At 39.6% G+C, this 21,536-nt stretch overlaps 1 protein-coding gene across 1 annotated transcript in view; it reads left to right on the forward strand.

Annotated features, from left to right (window-relative positions):
* The window catches only part of Dora (zinc finger SWIM domain-containing dorado), a 506,090-nt gene that overhangs the window by 133,076 nt on the left and 351,478 nt on the right, over window positions 1–21,536 (forward strand). The window contains exons 11-12 of the mRNA XM_070097330.1: window positions 17,536–17,684; window positions 17,831–17,983. Coding sequence (XP_069953431.1) covers window positions 17,536–17,684; window positions 17,831–17,983 — 302 coding nt within the window. The remainder of the gene's footprint in view (window positions 1–17,535; window positions 17,685–17,830; window positions 17,984–21,536) is intronic.

The following is a 21,536-nucleotide window of genomic DNA, read 5'->3' on the forward strand; positions in this document are numbered from 1 at the left end:
AACAGGTTTACTAGCCGCTCCCTGAGACACAGACAAGCAGATGGAAGGACAGACACACACAGGCAGACAGAAAGACAGATAAGCAGAGCTAAGCAGACAGGATGATAATAAACTATGTACGATTGCGGTAACTAGTGACATGATCCTCAGACAAATAGAGAAACTAAAACCTAACAAATCCCCAGGCCCTGATGAACTGTTTGCAAGGGTGTTAAAGGAATGTAAAGAGGAACTTAGCATGCCTTTGGCTAATCTTTTTAACATATCACTACAAACTGGCATAGTGCCTGATAAGTGGAAAATGGCAAATGTAATACCTATTTACAAGGCAGGTGACAGGTCCTTGGCTTTGAACTATAGACCAATAAGCCTTACCTCCATAGTGGGAAAATTTATGGAATCAATAATTGCCGAAGCAATTCGTAGCCATCTTGACAGGCACAGATTGATTAATGAATCTCAACACGGTTTTACAAAGGGGTGTTCCTATCTTACGAATTTACTAACTTTTTTCACTAAGGTGTTTGAGGAGGTAGATCATGGTAATGAATATGATATCGTGTATATGGACTTCAGTAAGGCATTCGATAGAGTTCCACACCAGAGGCTATTGAGGAAACTTAAGGCACACGGAATAGGAGGAGAAATTTTTTTCCTGGGTAGAGGCATGGCTGACAAATAGACAGCAGAGAGTTTGCATAAATGGGGAGAAATCAGGATGGGGGCACGTCACAAGCGGTGTTCCTCAGGGGTCAGTGTTGGGCCCGTTGTTGTTCACAATTTACATAAACGACATAGATGAGGGAATAAATAGCGACATAAGCAAATTTGCTGATGACACCAAAATAGGCCGTCCAATTCATTCTGATGAGGACACTAGAGCACTCCAGGATGATTTGAATAGACTGATGCAATGGTCAGAGAAGTGGCAGATGCAGTTTAATATTGACAAATGCAAAGTTCTAAATGTTGGACAGTTAAATAACCATGCCACATATAAACTAAATAATGTAGATCTTAATACTACTGATTGCAAAAATGATTTAGGAGTTCTGGTTAGCAGTAATCTAAAACCAAGACAACATTGCATTAGTGTTCGCAATAAAGCTAACAGAATTCTTGGCTTCATATCTAGAAGTATAAATAATAAAAGTCCTCAGGTTGTTCTTCAACTCTATATATCCTTGGTTAGGCCTCATTTAGACTATGCTGCTCAGTTCTGGTCACCGTATTACAGAATGGATATAAATGCTCTGGAAAACGTACAGAGGAGGATGACAAAGATGATCCCATGTATCAGAAATCTTCCCTATGAGGATAGACTGAGGGCCCTAAATCTGCACTCTCTCGAAAGGCGTAGAATTAGGGGGGATATGATCGAGGTGTATAAATGGAAAACAGGAATAAATGAAGGGGACGTATATAGCGTGCTGAAAATTTCCAGCTAAGACAGGACTCGCAGCAATGGTTTCAAGTTGGAAAAATTCAGATTCAGGAAGGATATAGGAAAGCACTGGTTTGGGAATAGAGTTGTGGATGAGTGGAACAAACTCCCGAGTACAGTTATTCAGGCTAAAACATTGTGTAGTTTTAAAAATAGATAAATACATGAGTGGGTGTGGATGGGTGTGAGTTAGACCTGACTAGCTTGTGCTGCTGGTTCTGGTTCCGTGCTCCATCCTTGAGTGGAGATGACCAGACTGGGTGGGTCATTGGGCTAATGTGGGGGGGGGATCATTGGTCTTATATGGGGGGGACATGGACCTGCTCCGGATAGGTCAGTAGGCCTGTTGCCGTGTTCCTTCTTTCTTATGTTCAGATACAGACAGATGTACAGATAGACAGACATACAGAGACATGTTTGTGTGCAAGAGTAAAAACACATAAAGGCAAGATTCCCCCCTCCAGCAGTGCACAGTCATCATATGTCACAGTTATCTGACGCTGACATAACACCATTATTCAAGGAGCTCATATTACACTCCAGCCACACACAGAAGACAGAAAGACAGATAAGCTGAACTGGACAGACATAAGCAGAACTAGGCAGACAGGCAGATAGATAGATGTACAGATAGATGTACAGATAGACAGACAGATAGATGTACAGATAGACTGACAGATAGATGTACCAATAGACAGATGTGTAGATAGACAGACAGATAGATGTACAGATAGATAGATGTACAGATGTACAGATAGGCAGATGTACAGATAGATGTACAGATAGGCAGATAGACAGGCAGACAGATAGTTAGACAGATAGATAGACTGACAGATAGACATACAAAGACATGGTTATGTGCAAGAGTAAAAACATATAAAGGCAAGGTTCCCTCCAGCAGAGCACATTCATCAAATGTCACTTATTTGACCCTTGTCATAACACCATTCAAGGAGTTTCATACTCCAGCGCGTCTAAAACATTGCTGGGACCTATAAATACTTTGTATATATTTCGAGATAATAGTAGTGACGAATGGTTTGAAAAACCGACAAGTTGAAGATTGAGACACTATTGCAGCATATGGGAATCTTTATTCAGGAAACGTTTCGCCACACAGTGGCTTCATCAGTCCAATACAAAGAGGAAGGCGTAAGGAGAGGAGGAGTATGAGGTGATCAGTCCCTCAGCCTGGAGTCGATGTGTTCAGTCCATCAATCTTGTAGAATGTACAGCATAGGGCCGTAGACGTGGCTTATATACTGTAGTGAGGTGACTTGAAGCAGACGGAGGCGGGATCATAGTGGTACCATCCACTAGTCGAAGTAGGTCTTTGTCCAAAGGTTGAACAAGCATTGAAGAATTCTTTGTAAGAAGATCCCATGATTCTGCAGTGTCTGACAGTTGTGACGAATGGTTTGAAAAACCGACAAGTTGAAGATTGAGACACTATTCGTCACAACTGTCAGACACTGCAGCATCATGGGATCTTCTTACAAAGAATTCTTCAACGCTTGTTCAACCTTTGGACAAAGACCTACTTCGACTAGTGGATGGTACCACTATGATCCCGCCTCCGTCTGCTTCAAGTCACCTCACTACAGTATATAAGCCACGTCTACGGCCCTATGCTGTACATTCTACAAGATTGATGGACTGAACACATCGACTCCAGGCTGAGGGACTGATTACCTCATACTCCTCCTCTCCTTACGCCTTCCTCTTTGTATTGGACTGATGAAGCCACTGTGTGGCGAAACGTTTCCTGAATAAAGATTCCCATATGCTGCATAAGTGTCTCAATCGAGATAATAGTAAATGACCAGGGCAGGTAAAAATGTTCGCCTGTCAATTTGAGTACTATTTCAGTACATAATATTAGTGTCAGAACAAAGATTGGCTATGATATCACAAGAACTATTATGAATTGTAATTATCAAAACATAAAAATTATATAAATTAAAATAAAAATGAGGAAAAAAAAGGAAAATCAGCAACACTTCTGCAAGCTGCAGGACTGGATGTTGCGCTCAGGTGAGCATCCAGAGCCAACTTCACGGTCTTATATCTCGGTAAGTACTGGTCCTAAATTTTTTTTCTGGTCTTATACCACACAGAAAATAGCCCTCTTTAACCCCTTGACTGTCGCAATCCCAAATCCTGAGGTGTCTCCTGGTGTCGCAAAAATTAAAAAAAAAAAATTATTTTTTTTCTTATGAAATGATAGAGAATCTTTTTCTGATGGTGATGACACCAAAAGTACGAAATTTGATGGAAAACTTATGGAATTACGCTCTCGCAAAGTTAGCGACCTCAGCGATATTAACCCTTTCAGGGTCCAAGGCCCAAATCTGGAGTCACGCACCAGTGTCCAAGAATTTTCAAAAAAAAAATTTGTTATTTTTTCTTATGAAATCGTAGAGAATCTTTTTGTGAAGGTAATAAAACAAAAAGTACGAAATTTGGTGGAAAATTGACGAAATTATGCTCTCACGAATTTTGATGTGTCAGCGATATTTACGAATCGGCGATTTTGCCGACTTTGACTCCCATTTTAGGCCAATTACATTATTCCAATCAACCAAATTCTTAGCTATTTCACTAGTATTACTTCTATTCTATCGATTGAGCACAAGAAATCGCCAAGTCAACTGTTTCAACTACAAAATAAAGTGATCGGAAATTGTTAATTTGGCCAATTTAACACAAAGTTCAAAATATTCCAATTTCAAAATAGGGTCCAGAATGAACAATGTAGGCATTCCTGGCACTAAACTAACATTTCCTCTGTTCATTAGTTATGTTTTGAGGCTTTACAAATAAATTCCATTTTGATTTTTTATTCACATAATGAATTTTTATTCACACCAAAAAATAGAAGATTTACTGTTATGCAATACTGTAATAATTGTATAAATATCATCACCATATTTGTGAATGTATATTAGACCCACCAGCTGGTGTGTATTAGACGTGTGAGGTCGTTTGTTTACTCTTGAATATCGGCAAAAATTTAACATTTCTGCTACTTTGAGCTCAGTTTCAAGCCATTTCCAGTGCTAAAACCAATCAAAATCATCTCTATTTCTGTAATATGTCTTCCATTCTATCAAATGAGACCAAGAAATCGCAAATACAACTATAAAAAACATACGAAAAAACACTGCAAAGTTGCTGTTTTAATCGAAAAATCATGATTTCATTTTTTTTCTCTCATTATACACAGTGTGCTGCAGGATCTGTTTTATGTGGTGCACACATACCACATAGATGTATTCTCTCATATCTAGGCCCAAATGTACCACTCACAGTTTATCAGAGTGAGCTGAGCTCATGGCGTAGATCTACGGTTTGGACCCTGAACGTAAAGCCGTAGATCTACGGGACGGACCCTGAAAGGGTTAATGAATCAGCGATTTCCCCCACTTTGAGCCCTATTTTCAGCTAGTTCCATTGTTCCAGTTGACCAAACTCATAACTACTTCTTTAGAACTCCATTTGTTATATCGACTGAGTACAAGAAACTGCCCATTTACCGATTTCAACTACCCAATAAAGTGGTCAGAAAGTGGCGATTTGGCCAATTTTACGCAAATTAAAAAATATGCCAATTTCAAAATAGGGTCCAGAATGAACAATACAGACATTCTTGGCTCTAAAATAACATTTATTTTGTTCATCAGTCACGTCTCCAGGCCCCTCTGATATTACTCTTGCTTTCTATTTTGAATTTTCATTCAAACAAAAAATAGAAGATTTACTGTTATGCAGACTACTGCAATATTGTAATACGTAATTGTATAAATAATGTCAACCCATTCATGACTGCATATTAGAATGGCTAGTTGGACATTTATTGGGCAATGACATCATTTGTTTACTTCTGAACATTGGCAAAAATCAAACTTTTCCCCTAATTTGAGTTCCATTTCAAGGTTCTTTTCATAATAAAACCAATCAAATTCACCTCTGTTTCTATAATATGTTTTCCATTCTATCAAATGAGACCAAGAAAACGAGAATACAACCATAAATACTATATGAAAATAGACCACAAAGTCAGCATTTTAATTAACTCTTTCGGGGTTTTCGCCATACTAGTACGGCTTATGCGCCAGGGTTTTTGACGTACTAGTATGCATAAATTCTAGTGCCCTCAAATCTAGCAAGAGAAAGCTGGTAGGCCTACATATGAAAGAATGGGTCTATGTGGTCAGTGTGCGCAGTATAAAAAAATCCTGCAGCACACAGTGCATAATGAGAAAAAAAAAACTTTGACCGTGTTTTTGGTTTAAAACCGACTTTGCACTGTATTTTCGTATGGTATTTATTGTTATATTCTAGTTTTCCTGGTTTCATTGTATAGAATGGAAGACATATTACAGAAACTGAGATGATTTTGACTTGTTTTACAATGAAAAGTACTTTAATTGAACTCAAAGTAGCAGAAATGTTTGATTTTTACCAAAGTTCAAAAGTAAACAAATCATGCTAAGCGTCCAATACACGTCAACTGGCGAGTCTAATATTCTTTCACAAGTGCGCTGATATTATTTATACCATTTCTACACTAATGCAGTAGTCTGCATAACAGTAAATCTTATTATTTTTGTGAGAATAAAAAATCAAAGTGGAAAACAAAAGAAATGTAAGAGGGGCCTGGGGACATGACTAATGAACAGAGGAAATGTTATTTTAGTGCCAGGAATGTCTTTCTTGCTTATTCCGGACCCTTTTTGGAAATTGGCATCTTTGAAATTTGTGTGAAATTGGCAAAATTGCTAAATTCTGACCACTTTATTGGATAGTTGAAATTGGTAAATGGGTGGTTACTTGTACTCAGTTGATAGAAAAAATGGAGTTCTAGCGAAATAGTTATGATTTTTGTCGACTAGTACATTGGAATTGGCCGAAAATAGGGCTCAAAGTGGGCAAAATCGCCGATGCGTAAACATCGTCAAGACCGCTAACTTCGCGAGAGCATAATTCCGTAAGTTTTCCATCAAATTTCATACTTTTGGTGCTATTATGATCGGGAAAAGATTCTCTATCTTTTCACAAGAAAAAATAATTTTATTTTTTTTTGAAATTTGGGTGACCCTGAGAACAAGTCTCTGAGAGGGCCTGTGGACCCTCAAAGGGTTAAAAAAAATGGGCAGTTTTTTTTTTTCTCATGCACTGTGTGTTGCAGGATTTTTTTTATATGGTGCACAGTGACCACACAGACCCATTCTGTCACATGTGGGCCTACCAGCTTTCTCCTGCTTGATTTGAAGCTGCTGGAATTTATGAGTATATATTCGTCAAACATGGTGGCTCATAAGATGTATATACAGTGGTCCCCCGCTTTTCGTAGTTCCTGGCAATCGTAAAATTCGCCAATCATAGGGGTATTTTCGTATAAACATGGACTCGCTTTTCATAGGTTGACTCGGGAGTCGTAGTTCGTCCGGGACGTGTGCCCACAGTGTGAGCCAGGGCGGCAACCAGTCTGGCATTGTTTACCAGTGAGCAAAGGTCCCCTCACGTGCTCCAGCAAAATATTTCATAATATTCCATTTATTTTAGTGCTTGCAAGTACAGTGGACCCCCGGTTAACGATATTTTTTCACTCCAGAAGTATGTTCAGGTGCCAGTACTGACCGAATTTGTTCCCTTAAGAAATATTGTGAAGTAGATTAGTCCATTTCAGACCCCCAAACATACACGTACAAACGCACTTACATAAATACACTTACATAATTGGTCGCATTCGGAGGTAATCGTTATGCGGGGGTCCACTGAACTAAATAAGCTACCATGGCTCCAAAGAAAGCTCCTAGTGCCAAGCCTGTGGTAAAGAAGGTGAGAAATACGATTGAATTTAAGAAAACTATCATTGAACAATATGAAAGTGGTACAAGTGTGGCCAAACTGTCCAGGATGTATAAGAAACCCTACACAACCTTATGTTCCATAGTGGCCAAGAAAAATGAAATAAAGGATGCTGTTGTTGCAAAGTGAGTAACTATGCTGACAAAAATGAGATCACCAGTACTGAAGAGGTTGAGAAGTTATTATTGGTGTGGATAAATGAGAAACAATTAACAGGAGATACTCTTATGACTTTGTTTATTTGTGAAAAGGCTAGGCAGTTGCATGAAGATTTGGTAAAGAAATTGCCTGCAAATAGTGGTGAAGTGAGTGAATTTAAGGCCAGCAAAGGCTGGTTTGAGAGATTTAAGAACCGTACTGGCATTCACAGTGTGGTAAGGCATGGTGAGGCTGCCAGTTCGGACCTCAAGGCGGCTGAAAAATATGTGCATGAATTCCAGGAGTACATAGAGGCTGAAGGACTGAAACCTGAACAAGTGTTCAATTGTGACAAAACAGGCCTCTTTTGGAAGAAAATGCCAAAGAGGACCTTCATTACACAAGAGGAAAAGGCAATGCCAGGACACAAGCCTATGAAAGACAGGCTGGCGCTAATGTTCTGTGCTAATGCTAGTGGGGATTTCAAAGTGAAGCCATGACTAGTGTACCATTCTGAAAATCCCAGAGTGTTCAGGAAAAACAATGTTATGAAGAGTAAATTGTGTGTGTTTTGAAAATCTAATAGTAAGGCATGGATCACGAGGGAAATTTTCGTCGAGTGGTTCAATGAAGTGTTTGGCCCTAGTGTGAAGGAGTATCTCTTGGAAAAGAAATTGGATCTCAAGTGCCTGCTAGTAATGGACAATGCACCTGCTCATCCTCCAAACTTGGATGACCTAATTTTCGAGGAGTTTGGGTTCATCACAGTAAAGTTCTTGCCCCCGAATACCACTCCTCTCCTCCAACCCATGGACCAGCAGGTTATTGCAAACTTTAAAAAGCTCTACACAAAAGCACTGTTTCACAGGTGCTTGACTGTGACCACAGACACTCACTTGACCCTAAGGGAATTTTGGAGAGAACACTTCAGCATCCTCCACTGCATAACCCTTATAGGTATGGCTTGGGAGGGAGTGACTACCAGGACTTTGAACTCTGCCTGGAGAAAATTGTGGCCAGATTGTGTTGACAAGAGGGATTTTGAAGAATTTGGGACTGGCCCTAATGAGCCTATGTCTGTTGTAAAATCATTTGTGGCACTGGGGAGTTCCATGGGGTTGGATGTGAGTTTGGAGGATGTGGAAGAATTGGTGGAAGACCACAATGAAGAGCTCACCACTGAGGAGCTGCAAGAGCTTCAGCAGGAAGAGCAACACATCGCAGCTCAGAATCTTGCTGCAGAGGAGGAGGAAGAGAGATGGAAGAAGGTGCCTTCTTCAGAAATTAAAGAGATTTTTACTATGTGGGGTAAGATGGAAAGCTTTATGGAGAAACATCACCCTGACAAGGTTGTTGCAAGCCAGGTTGGCAACATGTACAGTGACAAAGTCTTGGACCATTTTAGGGAAGTGTTAAAGAGACGCCAGAAACAAGAGCTCTCTCCACAGTTATTTTGTGAGACAGGACTCCAGTGACTCTCAAGGTGGTCCTAGTGGCATTAAGAAACAGAGAAAAGAAGCAACCCCAGAAAAGCAAATGGTATCTGAGGTGTTGATGGAAGGGGATTCCCCTTCCAAACTATAAACAATCCACTCCTCCTCCAATCTCCTATACACTAAGAAGAATCTCCAATAAAGGTAAGTGTTATGCTGTTAATGTTTCATTCATCATTTCCCATTGTATTGTTTATGTACTACATGTATATTTCATGTTAAAAATTTTTTTGTTTTAATACTTATGGGTGTCAGGAACGGATTAATTGTATTTACATTATTTCTAATGGGGAAAATTGATTCGTAAATCGTAAATTTCGTTTATAGTAACGGCTCCAGGAACGGATTAATTACGAACAACGAGGGACCACTGTATATGACCGATACAGTCAAAGGGTTAATTTAAAAAAAAAAAAATAATTTTTCAAAATATTCGGACTGCCACGCAGGTGAACGTAGATCTACGTTTGGACAGTTTAAGGGTAAAGTGTACATTGACATATATTTTATTGAAAAATTATATGTAATACATATTTTTAATATTTCCCCAAAATTAACTTTACTAAAATTCACTTAACTGAATTTAGAATAATTCTACTAAACTTTTCTTAGACGAGTCTAACATTTGCTAAGTATTATTTAACATGAATGATATACGTACTGTATGTTTGTTTCATTATGTTTGGACTGATTTTTGCAGAGTTATTGTAATACTACTGAGTTTTCATTCTGCTTATTCAGCAAAGCAGTTATTGCTTTATCAGCCAATATTGCTACTTCTACTTATTTGACACAACATAGGTAATGTAATTTTTTTTTTTAACACATCGGTTGTCTCCCACCGAGGCAGGGTGACCCAGAAAGAAAGAAAATCCCCAAAAAAGAAAAATAATTTCAGTTTCATTCAACACTTTTACCTCACTCACACAGAATCACTGCTTTTTCAGAGGTGCTCAGATATGACAGTTTAGAAAGTCCCTCCAAACAGCCAATATCCTAAACCCCTCCTTTAAAGTGCAGGCATTGTACTTCTCATTTCCAGGGCTCAAGTATGGCTAACTGGTTTCCCTGAATCCCTTCCCAAAATATTACCCTGCTCACACTTCAACAGCTCATCTGGTCCCCAAAAACCATTTCTCTCCATTCACTCCTATCTAACATGCTCATGCACATTTGCTGGAAATCCAAGCCTCTCGCCCACAAAACCTCCTTAACCCCCTCTCTCCAACCTTTTTGAGGACAACCTCTACCCCTCCTTCCTTCCCCTACAGATTTATATGCTCTCCAAGTCATTCTTCTTTGACCCATTCTCTCTAAATGACCAAACCACCTCAACAACCCCTCTTCAGGCCTCTAATACTTTTAGTAAATCCACACCTCCTCCTAATATCCACACTCCAAATTCTCTGCATAATATTTACACCACACATTTCCCTTAGACAGGACATCTCCCTGCCTCCAGCCACCTCCTCACTGTAGCATTTGCAACTCAAGCTTCACACCCATATATGAGTGTTGGTACCACTATACTTTCGTACATTTCCTTCTTTGCCTTCATGGATAACGTTTTTTGTCTCCACAGATACCTCAGTGCACCACTCATCTTTTTTCCTTCATCAATTCTATGGTTAACCTCATCTTTCATAAACCCATCCCCTGACAAGTCAACTCCCAAATATCTGAAGACGTTCACTTCTTTCATACTCTCTCTCTCCAATATGATATCCAGTTTTTGTTTGATACCCTCATCATTTATCTATGTTCACTTTGAACTCTCCACCTTTACACACCCTCCCAAAATCATCCACTAACCTTTGCAACTTTTCTTTAGAATCTTCCCATAAGCACAGTATCATCAGCAAAAAGTAACTGTGTCAACTCCCATTTTGTATTTGATTCCCCATAATTTAATCTCACCCCTCTCCCCAACACCCTAGCATTTACTTCTTTTACAGCCCCATCTATAACTATATTAAACAACCATGGTGACATTACACATCCCTGTCTTAAGACCTACTTTTACCAGGAAATAATCTCCCTCTTTACTACACACCCTAACCTGAGCCTCATTATCCTCATAATAACTCTTTACAGCATTTAGTAACTTGCTACCTATTCCATACACTTGCAACAATTGCCACATTGCTCCCCTATCCACTCTATCATTTGCCTTTTCAAAATCCATAAACGCAATGAAAACTTCCCTACCTTTATCTAAATACTGTTCACATATGTGCTTCAATGTAAACACTTGATCTACACATCTCCTAATCACTCTAAAGCCTCCTTGCTCATCTGCAATCTTACTCTTTGTCTTACCTCTAATTCTTTCATAATAATTCTACCGTACACTTCACCTGGTATACTGAGTAAGCTTTTTTTTTTTTTTTCAACAACTCGGCTGTCTCCCACCGAGGCAGGGTGACCCAAAAAGAAAGAAAATCCCCAAAAAGAAAATACTTTCATCATCATTCAAGACTTTCACCTCACTCTAACATAATCACCGTCTTTGCACAGGCGCTCAGATACGACAGTTTAGAAGTCCCTTCAAACTGTCAATATCCCAGACCCCTCTTTTAAAGTGCAGGGATTGTACTTCCCATTTCCAGGGCTCAAGTCCAGCTAAATCTATAATAACTTATTCCCCTATAATTTTTACAATTTCTTTTGTCCCCCTTCCCTATATACAGTGGAACCTCAAAAATCGAACGTATCACATATCAAACGTTTCGAAAATAGGACCATTTTTTCGGACAAACTGTATCCCCATTATTGAACGCGCCCCTATTTTCGGACTGCCGGGTACGGGACCTGTCTGCCGCCCGCTCTGTCCACATCCCCGCGCAGGCGCCGGGTTCTATCCTGTCAAAGAACAAATCAAGGAAGCTGATGTTGTGAAAGGTGTTAATATAGGGAGTGGATGAGGTGCCTTCTTCAAAGATTAAGAAGATTTGTGCCAAGTGGAATGATGTCCAAATGTTTGTGCAGAAGTACCACCCTGAGCAAGCTGAAACAAGCCATCTTTGCAACAAGTTCAGTGACAGAACCACATCCCATTTTAGCTAAATGTTAAAGAGGCGCCAGAAACAGAGGACTGGACAGTTATTTTGTGAGACAGGGGTCCAGTGACTCTCAAGCTGGTCCTAGTGGCATTAAAAGACAGAGAAGGGAAGTAACCCCAGAGAGGGCTTTACCTGAAGTCCTCATGGAGGGGGATTCTCCTTCCAAACACTAACCCCAACTCCCTCTCTCCTCCTCCCTATCTTCCAGATGCCATCACCAATCTTCAATAAAGGTAAGTAAAAATGTTATTTTATATGTAGAAATCAATCAATTACACAACCCAGGGCAACATGGGTTTAGAGCAGGTCGCTCCTATCTGTCTCAACTATTGGATCACTACGACAAGGTCCTAGATGCACTAGAAGACAAAAAGAATGCAGATGTAATATATACAGACTTTGCAAAAGCCTTTGACAAGTGTGACCATGGCGTAATAGCGCACAAAATGCGTGCTAAAGGAATAACAGGAAAAGTTGGTAGATGGATCTATAATTTCCTCACAAACAGAACACGGAGAGTAGTAGTCAACAGAGTAAAGTCCAAGGTGGCTACGGTGAAAAGCTCTGTTCCACAAGGCACAGTACTCGCTTCCATCTTGTTTCTCATCCTCATATCTGACATAGACAAGGATGTCAGCCACAGCACCTGGTCTTCCTTTGCAGATGACACCCAAATCTGCATGACAGTGTCTTCCATTGCAGACACTGCAAGGCTCCAGGCGGACATCAACCAAATCTTTCAATGGGCTGCAGAAAACAATATGAAGTTCAACTTTGAGAAATTTCAATTACTCCGATATGGTAGACACGAGGAAATCAAAACTTCATCAGAGTACAAAAAAAATTCCGGCCACAAAATAGAGCAAAAAACAAACATCAAAGACCTGGGAGTGATCATGTCGGAGGATCTCACCTTCAAGAACCATAACATTATATCAATTGCAGCTGCTAGAAAAATGACAGGATGGATAATGAGAACCTTCAAAACTAGGGATGCCAAGCCCATGATGAGACTCTTCAGGTCGCTTGTTCTATCTAGGCTGGAATATTGCTGCACACTAACAGCACTTTTCAAGGCAGGTGAAACTGCTGACCTAGAAAATGTACAGTGAACCTTCACAGCGCGCATAATGGAGATAAAACACGTCAATTACTGGGAGCGCTTAAAGTTCTTGAACCTGTATTTCCTGGAACGCAGGCGGGAGAGATACATGATTATATATACACGTGGAAAATCCTAGAGGGACTAGTACCGAACTTGCACACGAAAATCACTCACAACAAAAGCAAAAGACTTGGCAGACGATGCAACATCCCCCCAATGAAAAGCAGGGGTGTCACTAGCACGTTAAGAGACAATACTATAATTGTCAGGGGCCCGAGACTGTTCAACTGCCTCCCAGCATACATAAGGGGGATTACCAATAGACCCCTGGCAGTCTTCAAGCTGGCACTGGACAAGCACCTAAAGTCGGTACCTGACCAGCCGGGCTGTGGCTCGTACGTTGGATTGCGTGGAGCCAGCTGTAACAGCCTGGTTGATCAGGCTCTGATCCACCAGGAGGCCTGGTCACAGACCAGGCCACGGGGGCGTTGACCCCCGGAACTCTCTCCAGGTAAACTCCAGGTAATACATAATTAAAAACTATAGTATTTGTTGTATGTAAAACTGTAATTAAGCTCTAGAAAATGTATTTTTTGTGTGAATATTTTTGGGTTTCTGGAACGGATTAATTGTATTTCCATTATTTCTTATGGAAAATATTGCTTCGAATTTCAAACTTTTCAAATTTAGAACTAGCTCCTGGAACGGATTAAGTTCGATTTTTGAGGTTCCACTGTACAGTGGACCCCCGCCTTACGATATTAATCCATTCCTGAGAGCTCATCATAAGCCGAAATTATTGTAAGACGAATTAATTTTCCCTATAAGAAATAATGGAAATCAAATTAATCCGTGCAAGACACCCCAAAGTATGAAAAAAAAAATTTTTTTACAACATGAAATATTAATTTTAATACATACAAACCGAAGAAGGCATGCACAATTACTACTCTACTAAGAATAGAATACATGACACTTATCTTTATTGAAAATCTGGTGATGATTGATGGGATAGGAGGAGGGGAGAGTGTGGAAGTTGTTATTGTTTAAAAGGGGAATCCCCTTCCATTAGGACTTGCGGTAGCAAGTCCTTTTCCGGGGTTACTTCCCTTCTTCTTTTAATGCCACTAGGACCAGCTTGAGTGTCACTGGACCTCTGTCGCACAACAGATCTGTCAATAGAGCTCTGTACCTCCCGTTCCTTTAAGATTTGTCTAAAATGGGCCATAACATTGTCATTGTACAGGTTACCAACATGGCTTGCAGTAGCTGTGTCAGGGTGATTTTCATCTGCAAAGGTTTGCAGTTGAACCCACTTTGCACACATTTCCTTAATCTTTGAAGTAGGCAACGTCCTCAATTTCTCTCTCCCCTCATCTGAAGCAGTTTCATCAGGTCTGGCCTCTTGCTGTTGAAGATGAAGATGATCTTGCAGCTCATCAGTGGTTAGTTCTTCATTGTCCTCCTCCACCAACTCTTCCACATCCTCCCCACTAACCTCGAACCCCAAGGACTTCCCCAATGCCATAATCGATTCCACAACTGGCATACTCTTCTCAATGTTAGCCTCAAACCCTTCAAAATCCCTTTATTCTACACATTGTGACCACAGTTTCTTGCAAGTAGATTTTTTTGAAGTTTGAAATGACCTGCTGGTCCATGGGCTGCAGGAGAGGAGTGGTATTAAGAGGCAAAAACTTGACCTTAATGAAGCTCACATCCCCAGAAGGTTGCTCTGCCAAGTCTGAAGGATGACCAGGAGCATTGTCTAATACCAGGAGGCACTTAAGGTCCAATTTCTTTTCCATTAGGTAATTTTTCACATTGGGGGCAAATGCATGGTGTAACCAGTCACAGAAAAAGTCCCTAGTGACCCATGCCTTACTGTTTGCCCTTCACAGCACACACAAATTAGCCTTGAGGACATTGTTTTGTATGAACGCTCTGGGAGTTTCAGAGTGATACACCAATAAAGGATTCAATTTGCAATCACCACTAGCATTAGCACACATCAGAAGAGTAAGCCTGTCTTTCATAGGCTTATGTCCTGGGAGTGATTTTTCCTCCTGAGTAATGTAGGTCCTTATTGGCAATTTCTTCCAAAACAGGCCTGTTTTGTCGCAATTAAACACTTGTTCAGGTTTCAATTCTTCACTGTCTATGTACTCCTTGAATTCCTTCACATATTTTTTCAGCCGCTTTTTGGTCTGAACTGGCTGCCTCACCATGCCTTATCACACTATGTATGCCACTATGATTCTTAAATCTCTCACACCAACCTTTGCTGGCCTTAAATTCACTCGCATCACCACTAGTTGCATGCATTTTCTAATTAAATCCTCATGCAACTTCCTAGCCTTTTCACATATGATCGCTTGAGAGATGCTATCTCCTGCTATCTGTTTTTCGTTTATCCACACCAATAACAGTCTCTCAACATCTTCTGTCACTTGCGATCTCTGTTTCGAAAACAAACTTGCACCTTTTGCAAGAACAGCTTCCTTGATTGCCGTTTTGTTGGCCAAGATAGTAGCGATGGTTGATTGGGGTTTGGTATACAACCTGGCCAGCTCCGAGACACGCACTCCACTTTTGTACTTAGTAATTATCTCTTTCTTCATTTCCATAGAAATTTTCACCTTTTTACCACATTGTTGGCACTAGAAGCCTTCTTGGGGCCCATGGTGACTTATTTTGCAGCTACAAGCACTAAAAACACTGTGATAATATGAAATGTACCAAATGTATGCTTAAATGCGACTGCACTGGCTGGCTTGTAAACACTGGCACCCATGGGGCAGCTGAGGCCACGCTTGGGATGCATCCCGGATGAATCGTGTAAGGCGAGTTTTTTATCGTGAGGCGAGGCAAAATTTTTGCATTCAAGTGTTTCGTATAGCGGATTTAACGTAAGGCGATGCATTTGTAAGGTGGGGGCCCACTGTATAAAGGAATTATACATGCTCTCTGCCAATCCCTAGGTACCTTCACCTCTTTCATACATTTATTAAACAAAAATACCATCCACTCCAACACACCATTTCCCCCAGCTTTTAACATTCCTGTCATGATTCCATCAGTTCCAGATGCTTTCATTCTATGTAATGCCTTGTGCACCTCCCCCACACTCATATCCTGCTCTTCTCTCCTAAAAGATGTTATACCTCCCTGGCCAGTACATGAAATTACCACCTCCCTTTCTTCATCAACATTTAAAAGTTCCTTAAAATATTCCCGCCATCTACCCAGTACCTCCATATTCCCATCAACTAACTTTCCTACTCTGTTTTCAACTGATAAATCCATTTGTTCCTTAGGCTTTCTTAACTTGCTTATCTCGCTCCAAAATTTTTTCTTATTTTCATCAAAATTTCTTGACACTGCCTTTCCCACTTTCTCATCTGGTCTCCTTTTGCATTCTCACCACTCTCCTCACCTTTCTTTTTCTCTGCATATACTTTGCTCTTCTTATAACACTTATGCTTTGTAAAAATCTCTCATAAGGTACCTTTTTCTTTTATCACATCCTTTACTTCATCATTCCACCAATCACTCCTCTTTTTTCCTGCACCCACCCTCCTATAGCCACAAACTTCTGCCCCCACATTTTAAGACTGCAATTTTAAAACTGTCCCAACCCTCTTCAACCCCACCACTACTAATACTTGCACTAGTCCACCTTTCTGCCAATAGTTGCTTATATTTCACCCTAACTTCCTGCTCCCTTTGTTTATACACTTTCACCTCTCTCTTACTTGCTGTTGCTATTTTCCTTTTGTCCCATATACCTCTTACTCTAACTGTAGCTAAAACTAAATAATGATCCGATATATCCGTTGTCCCTCTTTAAACATGTTCACCCTGAAACCTACCCATCAACCTATTATCCGCCAATACATTATCTAACAAACTACTGTCATTATGTTCTGTATCATACCTTGTATACTTATGTATCCCTTTTTTCATAAAATGTGTATTACTTATTACCAAACCTCTTTCTACACATAGCTCAGTTAAATCTCCCCATTTTCATTTACCCCTGGCACCCTAAATTTACCTACTACTCCTTCCACAACATTTTTACCCACTTTAGTATTGTGATCCCTAACCACAAGTACTCTCTCACTTGGTTCAAAACACCCCATGCACTCACTAAACATTTCCCAAAATATCTCTCTCTCCTCTACACTTCTCTCTTCTCCAGGTGCATAAATACTTACTATAACCCACTTTTCACATCCAACCCTTATTTTACTCCACATAATTTTTGAATTTATACATTTTTATTCCCTCTTTTCTTGCCATAACTTATCCTTCAACATTATTGCTACTACTCCTTTAGCTCTAACTCAATTTGAAAACCCAAAATCAATGTAATCTAAATATACAGTATATATTGATATGGTTCAACTTTTGCAGGAACAACTAAAGGCTCTATTGTATGTCAGAGTTATCGGCAGCCACTAGATGAACCACTGGGTTTTGATGCTGCTGTTGCTGCAATCGGCATGAAAGCCAACGTTTGTGAGGCCGACCATCCACTGCTGTGTGAAGCCACCAGAAGACAGGTGTGCAACTTATTTTGCTTCTGCCTACATATGCTACCAAAGTGACAGCAAATATGGCAGAAACAACTTGTTATGGCATTCACTACTAAGTTTTATCACATCACAAATATTTGTTATGTATTTATATGAATATTTTCTTTAACCAGAGAGGGGAATTAGCACTCACACTTCTTACACACTACAAAGATGACCAAGATAGACTGGCTCGCATTATGGACAAGCTTCTGGATAAGGAAGTTCATCAGATGTATAAAGCCCCTTCCTTGCCTACATATTATGTCAATAATGCTCCTTGTCAGGTAAGATTGATATATTCAGCCTAAGATGGAAAGATGAAGCTTGTATATAAATTTGTAAATGATTTTGCCTTGGTAAAAATATGGAGGATGCACTGAACATATTGGCATACAAACATTTTAGATTGTTTAAGGGTTATATTATGGGGATCATAAACCCCCCAGTGACCCAGTCTCAGACCATGCCTAGATTGAAGTGAAAATAAAGCTGAATGTAAACAAAAGTTTGTAAGATTTACCTGCTGATTACAAGTTCATGACAGAGAGAGAAACCATCAGCAGTCCTGTCAAAATGCTAAATGTTTGACAGGCTTCCCTTTCTCACATATAACTAGATGGTAGGACTGAATGGCTCCTGTCTACCAATCTGTTATCTTCATAAGTTCATTAAACTTGTTAACTCATATTTATATTTATTATAAATTTTACTTTTCCTCCGTGTTTTTTTAACTCTTAAACTGCCCGAATGTAGATCTACGTTCACTCGCTTAGCACTCTGAATGTAGATCTATGTTTTATTTTACATTTGAAGGCATGTAAAATAAAATGTAGATCTATGTTTAGAGTGCTACGTAGATCTACGTTTGGACAGTTTAAGGGTTAAGTGTTAATTTTTTAACTGCAAGCATTTCTTTTTAGTTCACAGCGGAAAGTGATTTACTAATCACTTACCTATAACCATATGAGTAATAGAAACTAACTGTGTGGCTTAGAACAAAGGACTGCATCCTACATGTAATGAAACCAAAAAAAGAAGGGTATGCCAAAGTCAGCTGTCTTAACAGTGTGTGGATATAGTATGGGTGCACAGAAAAAAAAATTGTTTGTTGATGATAAGAATGTAAGAAAGGTGTATGTTCCAGCACAGTGTTTAATAAAGCTATAGTGTCTTCAGTAGATTTAACAAGAATGAAATTGTGTGTATTTGGGAGATTGGGAGTTGAAGGTGCTGGTGGGGGGGCATAAATATATATATATATATATATATATATATATATATATATATATATATATATATATATATATATATATATATTATTATTAGTAGTAGGTTGGTAGACAGCAACCACCCAGGGAGGTACTACCGTCCTGCCAAGTGAGTGTAAAACGAAGCCTGTGATTGTTTTACATGATGGTAGGATTGCTGATGTCTTTTGTCTGTCTCATAAATATGCAAGATTACAGGCATGTCTTGCTACTTCTACTTACACTTAGGTCACACTACACATACATGTACACATTTATTTATACACACTCATCTGAGTTTTCTTTGATTTTATCTTAATAGTTCTTGGTCTTATTAATTTTCCTTTTATATCCATGGGGAAGTGGAATAAGAATCTTTCCTCCGTAAGCCATGCGTGTTGTAAAAGTCAACTAAAATGCCGGGAACAATGGGCTAGTAACCCCTTTTCCTGTAAAGATTACTAAAAAGAATAAGAAGAAGAAAATTGTCAAAGTGGGAAGTCTGAATGTGCGTGGATGTTGTGCAGATGATAAGAAAGAGATGATTGTGGATGTTATGAATGAGAAGAAGCTGGATGTCCTGGCTTTAAGTGAAACAAAGCTGAAGGGGGTGGGAGAGTTTCAGTGGAGAGGAATAAATGGGATTAGGTCAGGGGTTTCAAATAGAGTTAGAGCTAAAGAAGGAGTAGCAATAATGTTGAAGGATAAGCTATGGCAGGAAAAGAGGGACTATAAATGTATTAATTCAAGGATTATGTGGAGTAAAATAAAGATTGGATGTGAAAAGTGGGTTATAATAAGCGTGTATGCACCTGGAGAAGAGAGAAGTGTAGAGGAGAGAGAGAGATTTTGGGAAATGTTGAGTGAATGCGTGGGGAGTTTTGAATCAAGTGTGAGAGTAATGGTGGTTGGGGATTTTAATGCTAAAGTGGGTAAAAATGTTATGGAGGGAGTAGTAGGTAAATTTGGGGTGCCAGGGGTAAATGTAAATGGGGAGCCTTTAATTGAGCTATGTGTAGAAAGAAATTTGGTAATAAGTAATACATATTTTATGAAAAAGAGGATAAATAAATATACAAGGTATGATGTAGCACGTAATGAAAGTAGTTTATTAGATTATGTATTGGTGGATAAAAGGTTGATGGGTAGGCTCCAGGATGTACATGTTTATAGAGGGGCAACTGATATATCGGATCATTATTTAGTTGTAGCTACAGTTAGAGTAAGAGGTAGATGGGAAAAGAGGAAGGTGGCAACAACAAGTAAGAGGGAAGTGAAAGTGTATAAACTAAGGGAGGAGGAAGTTCGGGTGAGATATAAGCGACTATTGGCAGAAAGGTGGGCTAGTGCAAAGATGAGTAGTGGGGGGGTTGAAGAGGGTTGGAATAGTTTTAAAAATGCAGTATTAGAATGTGGGGCAGAAGTTTGTGGTTATAGGAGGGTGGGGGGCAGGAGGAAAGAGGAGTGATTGGTGGAATGATGAAGTAAAGGGTGTGATAAAAGAGAAAAAGGTAGCTTATGAGAGGTTTTTACAAAGCAGAAGTGTTATAAGAAGAGCAGAGTATATGGAGAGTAAAAGAAAGGTAAAGAGAGTGGTGAGAGAGTGCAAAAGGAGAGCAGATGATAGAGTGGGAGAGGCACTGTCAAGAAATTTTAATGAAAATAAGAAAAAATTTTGGAGTGAGTTAAACAAGTTAAGAAAGCCTAGGGAAAATATGGATTTGTCAGTTAAAAACAGAGTAGGGGAGTTAGTAGATGGGGAGATGGAGGTATTGGGTAGATGGCGAGAATATTTTGAGGAACTTTTAAATGTTAAGGAAGAAAGGGAGGCAGTAATTTCATGCACTGGTCAGGGAGGTATACCATCTTTTAGGAGTGAAGAAGAGCAGAATGTAAGTGTGGGGGAGGTACGTGAGGCATTACGTAAAATGAAAGGGGGTAAAGCAGCTGGAACTGATGGGATCATGACAGAAATGTTAAAAGCAGGGGGGGATATAGTGTTGGAGTGGTTGGTACTTTTGTTTAATAAATGTATGAAAGAGGGGAAGGTACCTAGGGATTGGCAGAGAGCATGTATAGTCCCTTTATATAAAGGGAAAGGGGACAAAAGAGACTGTAAAAATTATAGAGGAATAAGCTTACTGAGTATACCAGGAAAAGTGTACGGTAGGGTTATAATTGAAAGAATTAGAGGTAAGACAGAATGTAGGATTGCGGATGAGCAAGGAGGTTTTAGAGTGGGTAGGGGATGTGTAGATCAGGTGTTTACATTGAAGCATATATGTGAACAGTATTTAGATAAAGATAGGGAAGTTTTTATTGCATTTATGGATTTAGAAAAGGCATATGATAGAGTGGATAGAGGAGCAATGTGGCAGATGTTGCAAGTATATGGAATAGGTGGTAAGTTATTAAATGCTGTAAAGAGTTTTTATGAGGATAGTGAGGCTCAGGTTAGGGTGTGTAGAAGAGAGGGAGACTACTTCCCGGTAAGAGTAGGTCTTAGACAGGGATGTGTAATGTCACCATGGTTGTTTAATATATTTATAGATGGGGTTGTAAAGGAAGTAAATGCTATGGTGTTTGGGAG

Source organism: Cherax quadricarinatus, chromosome 57 (assembly GCF_038502225.1).
Source record: "Cherax quadricarinatus isolate ZL_2023a chromosome 57, ASM3850222v1, whole genome shotgun sequence".
NCBI lineage: Eukaryota > Metazoa > Arthropoda > Malacostraca > Decapoda > Parastacidae > Cherax > Cherax quadricarinatus.